This window comes from Hypanus sabinus, unplaced genomic scaffold, assembly GCF_030144855.1.
Source record: "Hypanus sabinus isolate sHypSab1 unplaced genomic scaffold, sHypSab1.hap1 H_1, whole genome shotgun sequence".
NCBI lineage: Eukaryota > Metazoa > Chordata > Chondrichthyes > Myliobatiformes > Dasyatidae > Hypanus > Hypanus sabinus.
In genome coordinates, this window is record NW_026779040.1 from 155,546 (window position 1) to 164,929 (window position 9,384).

Genomic DNA, 9,384 nt, shown 5'->3' on the forward strand with positions numbered 1-9,384 from the left:
ATCGGAAAACCATCATGGGTGACAAATCCTGATTTGCGGGTCTCTCTGCACGCCTGTGCCATCGATCGCTTGCTCGATAAAGATCGTGTGTAATTGAAGTGGATCGATTAAATCTGATATTACTCTCTAATGACAGATGTATTCCGTCTCGTGCCTCTTTTTTTAATGGTAAAACTTTTTATTCTGGATTTTTTCTTCCCCCACGACGATTAACTATTTAAGAACTTTTAAAAAGCTATTTATTAATGCTTTTTGGGAGGGTGATTTTAGATGCATATCATATTTATACTGAGTTAAATACTGTATGTAATTAGTTTTGCTACAATAAGTGTATGGGACACTGGAAAAATATTGAATTTCCCCTTGGGGATGAATAAAGTATCTATCTATCTATCTATCTATCTATCTATCTATCTATCTAACGGAGACACAGGAGGAAAGCGGGTGTTGCTTGCCCTTCTTGCAAGAACAAAACCTTCTCCGGTTTAGACAACCGCAAACTGTGAGCAGAGGCAAAACGAACACGACCCCTGCCTCTGTCCCACATCAACGTCAATTAAATCCCTGATCATATCTGGTATAGGAATACACCAGTTGTTCTGACTACTAATGCTTGATATCAACTAGTCTCCCTGTTTCTATGCAAAACGTATATATATATATACACACACACAGTACCAACGAATAATATTTCCACATCGATGCATTAATAAACTTTAAAAACAATCAGCCACTTCCTTTACCATTCGGCATTACACAGGGTGCCTTTTGTGGGGAAACGACAGTGATATTTGTGTTTTTTTTTTCTTTTCTTTAGGCACAAATCTGTTAGTTCCCGCGACTGGCAAAATGTGTTCCAAGGCTGCAGTGCTCTGAAGCACCAGAGGAGTTGTACTGAAAGGGTTAATGACAGCCAGCGTTCCTGGCACTCAAGTTCCGATTGGATAGCTATCGTGTCTTTTTTAAAAAAAATGATTTGACGGCAAAACGCATGGCTGTCAAAACCCAACGTACCGGTGATTCGAGAAGAAAATATTAAATGGTTCCTTTAACACACACAAAATGCTGGTGGAACGCAGCAGGCCAGGCAGCATCCACAGGGAGAAGCACTGTCCACGTTTCGGGCCGAATCCCTTTGTCAGGACTGACTGAAAGAGATAGTAAGAGATTTGAAACTGGGAGGGGGGGGGGAACGCGAAATGATAGGAGAAGACCTGGGGGGGAGGGGAGGGTGAAGCTACGAGCTGGAAAGGTGATTGGCAAAAGGGATACAGCTGGAGAAGGGACAGGATCATGGGACGGGAGGCCTAGGGAGAAAGAAAGGGAGAGGGGAGCACCAGAGGGAGATGGAGAACAAGCAGAGTGATGGGCAGAGAGAGAACAAAAAGTGTGGGGGGGGGGGAATAAATAAATCAGGGATGGGGTAAGAAGGGGAGGAGGGGTATTAACAGAAGTTAGAGAAATCAATGTTCATACCATCGGGTTGGAGGCTACCCAGACGGAATATAAGGTGTTGTTCCTCCAGCCTGAGTGTGGCTTCACCTTGACAGTAGAGGAGGCCATGGATAGACATACAGTATCAGAATGGGACGTGGGATTAAAATGTGTGGCCACTGCGAGATCCTGCTTCCTCTGGCAGACAAAGCGTAGGTTCCTTAAGCTTGTTTGGAGAGAAAAATACTTGAGGTTGAAAGCAATTGACAAGCCGCAGACGGGTGCGTGTATGTAGGGGTGGGGGTGCGAAGTCTTTGGGTATATCTAACGCTGAGGTTGATAGATTATTTATTAATCATGACGTCAAAGGTGACGAGGACAGGGGAGGAGAATGATGTCGAGATGCGTAATAGCTCAGCCTCGATGGAAAGGCAGGAGGCCGATTTTGGCCTCAACGTTTTATGGTCATGCAGTCAGAACTGGGAGGAGTCAGACTGTCCAGAGAGCGATACGAGGCTCGATTGGTGTTGGATTCGCATTGAGAGGAGGGATCCGGGGATTTCCGGTTTATGCACCGGGGGCAGTGCGTACCTGCGAGCTTACTTAAAAAAACTATGGAACTGTAACTGTAAACAGGGTCAGTGGAGAACGAACAGTCCAAAGGCAACTATAAATAAATAAATGCATAAATATATATATATATATATATAGATTGAGGGGAGATCTTATTGAAATGTATAAAATTCTAAAGGGATTGGACAGGCTGGAAGCAGGAAGATTGTTTCCGATGTTGGGGAAGTCCAGGACGATGGGTCACAGTTTAAGGATAAAGGGGAAGCCTTTTAGGACCGAGATGAGGAGAAAATTCTTCACACAGAGAGTGGTGAATCTGTGGAATTCTGTGCCACAGGAAACAGTTGAGGCCGGTTCATTGGCTATATTTAAGAGGAAGTTAGGCATGGCCCTTGTGGCTAAAGGGATCAGGGGGTATGGAGAGAAAGCAGGTACAGGGTTCTGAGTTGGATGATCAGCCATGATCCTACTGAATGGCGGTGCAGGCTCGAAGGGCAGAATGGCCTACTCTTGCACCTATTTTCTATGTTTCTCTATATATACAGACGTTTACACACACACACATATATATATATAAGAAAAAAAATTAGGGATGCATGTGGCGACATGCAGCTATTCGGGCAATAAATTTTACTCTGAACTTTGAAAACTGGAACATTATTGGAACGCACTGCCCCCGTGCATAAATACACAGCTTCCATTAACGAGAGTCATTGAAGTGAGCTTGTGGGGACACGGGAAACAGAACGAGCGCGGTTATCCCCTGTGGTCAGGATGGATCTCCCAGGGCTGGACACCATCTCTTCCAGCAGACTCAGGAGGAAAGCAATCAGCAGAACCAGAGGCGCCGCACACCCCGGCCACTCCCTGTCTGACCTGCTGCCGTCCAGCAAAAAGGTTCAGGACACTAAAAGCCAGAACAAGTAGACTGAGGAACAGATTCTACCCCAGAGCTGTGGCCTCCATCACACCACTCCCACAGAACAATGACTGAAACTGTGAACACACACAAGGACTCAAATACTCGCACTAACGGCACTTTCTGCATTACTGTGACATCCCGGTGCTGCTGCAACTTATTTTCTGCTACTTATCTATTTAATACTGTTTTTCTGCTACTGTCTTGTTGTTATTTAATTGCCTGAGAGGAAGCCAAACAGAGTTTCATTGTATTTATGTATTATAACAATAAAGATCATTCATTCATTCTTTCAAGAGCCCGAACATATGTGGAAAGATTGTGATGAGAGACCCAAAGAAATTGGTGTCACAAGAAAAGACAATATCCAGCCTGTTTACAGGAAACCCAGTGTTGTGATGGAAATAACTGGTTCTTTGAGTCTTAGCAGTAGAGGCCTGGACACACACAGTTTTAATAATAAGGAATTTATTTACAAGGGGAGGTCGCGTCAACACAAGCAACTACAATACACAGGAAGCGGTGTGGGGACACGGTACGATTACACATACAAAGAACAAGGGGAAAGCACTACAACAGCTATCCCTCTTGACCTTGGATAGCAGTGGCTCCCTTACCAGGACAAACGATAGACCTTCCCAAACATAAATCAATACACTTACCTTCAATGAGGTGGTCTGTAAGAGAGACCAAGCCAGGGACATGTCTCACCTTTTATAGCATGGGGCTGGGCGAGATAATCCAATTAAGGTGACCAATAATTTAGGTGTGCATTGATTAGTTGGGAGGGACCAAATGTTGATTGGCGTGTGGTGTGTCCTCCGAGCAGCCAGGTGGCAGTGCATCTGTCATGTGGCCGGTATCTGTGGATACACCCAGTCGTGTGGCGGACGTAAAGAACTGTGACACAGACTGCCGTCCAGAAGAGCTGAGGTCACCGGCTGATATAAAAACGCAAGTTTTATTAGGGTTATCGATGGGGTAATTGCAGGCAGTATATTTTTCCACCGAAGTTGCGTGAAATTAAGACTTGGGACCGTGGGTTAGGGGTGAAAGATGAAATGATTAAGGGGAAAATAGGGGGGGTGGTGGTGGTTCTTCCCTCAAAGACCCTTCAATGTGTAGAATGGGCTGCCTGCCCATTGTGACAGCGATTCTACTCCGGCATGGAAAGTTAAATGTCTTCCAAAAGGGTTCTCCTAGTTCTGCCCGCATCCCGGTTTTCCTTGCAAGTTTTCTCCAGGAATTAAGAGGAATAGATAGAGTGGACAGCCAGCGCCTCTTCCCCAGGGCACCACCGTTCAATCCAAGAGGACGTGGCTTTAAGGTAAGGGGAGGGAAGTTCAAGGGGGATATTAGAGGAAGGTTTTTCACTCAGACAGCAGTTGGTGCGTTGAGTGCACTGCCTGAGTCAGTGGTGGAGGCAAATACACGAGTGAAGTTTAAGAGACTACTGGACAGGTATATGGAGGAATTTAAGGAGGAGGGTTATATGGGAGACAGAGTTTGAGGGTCGGCAGAACAGTGTGGGCCGAATGGCCTTGTACTGTGCTGTATTGTTTTCTGTTCTTGTTTTTTTTTAATTCAACGCTGAGCTGCTTCTAGCACTCGTTAGTTTCCCTTGTCTGAATAGAATTGAATTGACATATATCCTTCATATACGTGAGGAGTAAAGATCTTTACGTTACGTCTCCATCTAAATGCACAATGTGCAATTTATAGTAATTGATAAGAAATAGTATGTGCAACAGGACAGTCCATATAACATAGAAATACAGTTGTATCGGTGTGAATTAATCAGTCTGACGGCCTGGTGGAAGAAGCTGTCCCGGAGCCTGTTGGTCCTGGCTTTTATGCTGCGGTACCGTTTCCCGGATGGTGGCAGCTGGTACAGTTTGTGGTTGGGGTGACTCGGATCCCCAATGATCCCTCGGGCCCTTTTTACACCCCGTCTCTGTAAATGCCCTGAATAGTGGGAAGTTCACATCTACAGATACGCTGGGCCATCTGCACCACTCTCTGCAGAGTCCTGCGATTGAGGGAAGTACAGTTCCCGTACCGGGCAGTGATGCAGCCAGTCAGGATGCTCTCAATCGTGCCCCTGTAGGGTCCTCAGGATTTGGGGGCCCGTACCAAACTTATTCAACCGTCTGAGGTGAAAGAGGGGCTGTTGTGCCTTTTTCACCCCCCAGCCGGTGTGTACAGACCACGTGGGATCCTCATGATTTTTGTTTCCAAAAATACTTTATTCAGAAATATTACAAAATAAAGTTATTTACATAGAAAGAAAAAAAACATTCGTTTAACCGGAGTCCTTATACAATAAATAAAGTTATTTAAAGGTAAATTATGCGTTGGCTCTCTGTTCCTATTCAAATTAAAGATGTTTACAATAAAACATTCATTGTGACTCTTTAAGGCAAGGATTAAAGACTTATTCACAATAAAATAAAAATTATTAACGATAAACAACTCTCATTCCTTTACGGTCTATACATTTCCAGCCACTCCTGGGGCGCCATGTTGACTCATCTATCCACACCGCTGATGAGGGGTACTCTCCTCCCCGCCCGACCCCTCCCACTCCCGCGGGTGATGAACCTCAAACTGTGGTCCCTCCCCAAAGGGCCTTCGCGGCGGCTGCGCCTCAGCACGTAATTCTGCAGGCGAGAATGCAGCACGCAGCCACGGACATCTCCATGTGCTGGGAGACCACCACGTTTCGGGGCGAAACGTTGGTCCTCGGTGATGTGCACTCTGAGAAGCTGTTCGCCCTCTCAACCCCGGATCCACTGATGCCAACAGGGGATCAGGCGATCTCCATTCCTCCACGGATGGTAATTTGCGGTCCAGAAGGCAGGAAGGAGGACGGAATGAACCGGCGTTTGCACCTCTGATTTGCATCCGTGGCCAATTTATCAGTTGCACCTGCGGACCTGCCCGTTAATGCAAATATTCAATTAATGACGTGACAGCGACGCCATGCATAATTAGCGTGTGCCAGCGCGGTCAAGAAGAGGTTCGGTCGCAAACAAGAGGAAAATCTGCGGGCGCCGGGGATGGAGAGGTTCAGTCGTTATTCAGGCCAAGCGGCGGACTGGTCAGACTGGTTCGAGTTGACAAACAGGGCGGCTCAACTGGAAAAGACCCGCGTTCCGACTGCGGTGTGCGCCGAGCCTTGCAGTGGGTCGCCAGCAACAGGGGAGGGTCAGGAGCTGACGGCCAGCGGCTACTTCCTTCGGCACCTCCTGAAGTGGCCAATGAGTGGTTGCGGGCTCGGAACCCTGCTCACTCTCTGAGTCCGGGTACGCTTTTTGTTCCCCGACATGCATATGCTTTGGCAGATTAGAAGCAGTAAAATGTTGCACCGAGGTGTCGAGAATAATCTGAAATTTCCCCTTTATAAAATCTGTCTTTTAGAGTACAACTTGGTCCGCCTCCGCTGGCGCCGAGGGACGGATTCGAGGGACCGAAAGGCCGCGGCCGGCAGTTTCGTGTGTTCACTCCTCCGGCCACTGCTGGCGCTGTGGGCAACAGGGGCGCGTTGCTCTGTTGTGCTCGCAGTCTTTCCGCGTATGAGCGGTGTTACCCAGTGACTCAGTCTGTGCGATTTTCCCGGGAGCGGACGGCAGCGGTCCTTGAATGACGGTCAGAGAGGGGCTCCACCTCCAACTACCTCAGAACCCCAGTTACCCCAGTGCGTGTTGCTGGAACGCCGCGTTTGCAAGAAACGGGGGTAATCGATACCGTGACGAGTTGGAACTCGTCAGGAAGCGGGGCGGAGCTGGAGCCGCCGAGGCCGCTCCGACTCTCTCGGCTTTTAAAGCGGACGGCACCGATCTCGCCGCAGGATTTCACGGGACGAGTGACCGATTGCTGAACGAGCGCTGGGTGACTAATCACGGGGAAGGTAAAGGCGTAGGAGGACCAAGTCGGTAGTCCGGGCCGGGAGCGTGATCTCGAATGGAAGTTCCAGAGAGGAGCTAAGGCGGGCCTCTGCGTTTGCGATCGGGAGGTGAGTGTGCCGCTTCGATGGAAAATGGTGTGTAGTTCCGCATTCCTCGGCGGAGTGGGGGGAGGCGTCAGGCAGTCAGGGGGAGTGTGGGCCCCGCTGGAGAAGACAACTCCACCCCCCCCCCCTCTCCCACCCCGTGGAGTACGAGACCCCAAGAACGGAGAGTGTGTGACCTGTGGTGAATGGATCCCGGGGATCGGGCAGTCAGTGCGTTGAGTCCCCGGGGGATCTGAACTCGTTTGAACCGCAAAGGGAGGTGTGCAAGTGGCAAGATCGTACGCGACCCCGTTAGGTGCCGGTCTGGTTTCCACAAAGTAGTTCAAATACTGAACTGCAGTTTTGGTTAAAGCGTTTTCGGCGCTGCCCTGGAAATTGTGCCACACTCATTTGCACTTTGAACCGCGATTGTATTCCGTCCGTGTCACTGGTGAATGTGGGCCAGGATACCTTAACTATCTCGCTGGACTGTCTCCCGCCAATGTTGTTATTTTTGGCGTCAGTCACAGTGGACTCGGTACCTGGGTGACGCGTATCAGTGTTTACCAATTACAGGCACGCAGCCCCTATTGAAAGCCAGTGCCCGTATTCTGTTGCAACACGAGTGAATCTGCAGATGCTGGAAATAAATAAAAACACAAAATGCTGGCAGAACTCAGCAGGCCAGACGGCATCTATGGGAGGAGGTAGTGACGACGTTTCGGGCCGAAACCCTGATGAAAGGTTTCGGCCCGAAACGTCGTCACTACCTCCTCCCATAGATGCCGTCTGGCCCGCTGAGTTCCGCCAGCATTTTGTGTTTTTTTATAAACCGTATTCCCTGGATGTTCTCGCTGCCGCATTTTAATCCGGATTTTGCATTTAACAGGGAACAACCGAGCCGGAATGGGGGCGAATCAGGACAAGGCTCCCGGGCCGGCTAGCCCTGCGGCCGGGCACGCCGCTCAATTTTCACAAAACCGTCCCGGTGACCAAGTGCGCGTTCCGGGACCTGCCCCACGGCGCGGTGATTGTTATTACTTGGGGGCCAGCACCAGAGACTTTGTTCAAGGCCCTGCGACAAGGGAGCGCCAACAATCTCCGGCAACAACTGCTCCTCGAGAACTCACTCCTCTTACCGGCAGCCTTACCAGGAGCAGCTCTCAAAACTCTGTCCACGGTGCAGGTTAGTGGATCAATATTCCATTTAAAAACTTAAATCATAAAAACATAGTTTGGATGCCCCGTTGTGAAAATACAGTGGCATTCAAAAGATTGGGCACCCCGGTCAAAATTTCTGTTACTGCGAGTAAAAGATGACCTGATTTCCAAAAGGCATGAAGTTTAAGATGACACATTTCTTGAATTTTTTTTAAATTACTTTTTTTTATATCAATCTTTTACACTTTCAAAATAACAAAAAAGAAAGGGAAAAGGGCCTGAAGCAAAAGTTTGGGCACCCTGCACGGTCAGTACTTAGTAACACCCCCTTTGGCAAGTACCACAGCTTGTAAACGCTTTCTGTAGCCAGCTAAGAGTCTTTCAATTCTTGTTTGGGGGATTTTCGCCCATTCTTCCTTGCAAAAGGCTTCTAGTTCTGTGAGATTCTTGGGCCGTCTTACATGCACTGCTCTTTTGAGGTGTATCCACAGGTTTTCGATGATGTTTAGGTGGGGGGACTGTGAGGGCCATGGCAAAACCTTCAGCTTGCGCCTCTTGAGGTAGTCCATTGTGAATTTTGAGGTGTGTTTAGGGTCTTTATCCTGTTGTAGAAGCCATCCTCTTTTCATCTTTAACTGTTTTTACAGACGGTGTGATGCTTGCTTCCAGAATTTGCTGGCATTTAACTGAATTCATTCTTCCCTCTACCAGTGAAATGTTCCCTGTGCCACTGGCTGCAACACAAGCCCAAAGCACGATCGATCCACCCCCGTGCTTAACAGTTGGAGAGGTGTTCTTTTCATGAAATTCTGCACCCTTTTTTCTCCAAACATACTTCATTGCAGCGAAAAAGTTCTATTTTAACTTCATCAGTCCACAGGACTTGTTTCCAAAATGGACCAGGCTTGTTTAGATGTTCCTTTGCAAACTTCTGACGCTGAATTTTGTGGTGAGGATGCAGAAAAGGTTTTCTTCTGATGACTCTTCCATGCAGGTCATGTTTGTGCAGGTGTTGCTGCACAGTAGAACAGTGCACCACCACTCCAGAGTCTGCTAAATCTTCCTGAAGGTCTTTTGCAGTCAAACGGGGGTTTCGATTTGACTCTCGAGCAATCCTCCGAGCATTTCTCTCGGAAATTTTTCTTGGTCTTCCAGACCTCAACTTGACCTCCACCGTTCCTGTTAACTGCCATTTCTCAATTACATTACGAACTGAGGAAACAGCTACCTGAAAACGCTCTGCTATCTTCTTATAGCCTTCTCCTGCTTTGTGGGCATCATTTATTTTAAATTTCAGAGCGCTAGG

General features: G+C 48.0%; 1 protein-coding gene across 2 annotated transcripts in view; it reads left to right on the forward strand.

The window, feature by feature from the left end:
• The first annotated feature begins 6,459 nt into the window (after nucleotides 1-6,459).
• LOC132386049 (NLR family CARD domain-containing protein 3-like) overlaps nucleotides 6,460-9,384 on the forward strand; it is a 70,107-nt gene continuing 67,182 nt past the window's right edge. The window contains exons 1-2 of one of the 2 annotated variants that reach the window (XM_059958338.1): nucleotides 6,460-6,941; nucleotides 7,807-8,103. In XM_059958338.1, coding sequence (XP_059814321.1) covers nucleotides 7,824-8,103 — 280 coding nt within the window. In that variant the 5' untranslated portion in view covers nucleotides 6,460-6,941; nucleotides 7,807-7,823. Of the gene's footprint in view, nucleotides 6,942-7,806; nucleotides 8,104-9,384 lie in introns of those variants that run through there. The other variant, XM_059958339.1, reaches the window with a different exon arrangement.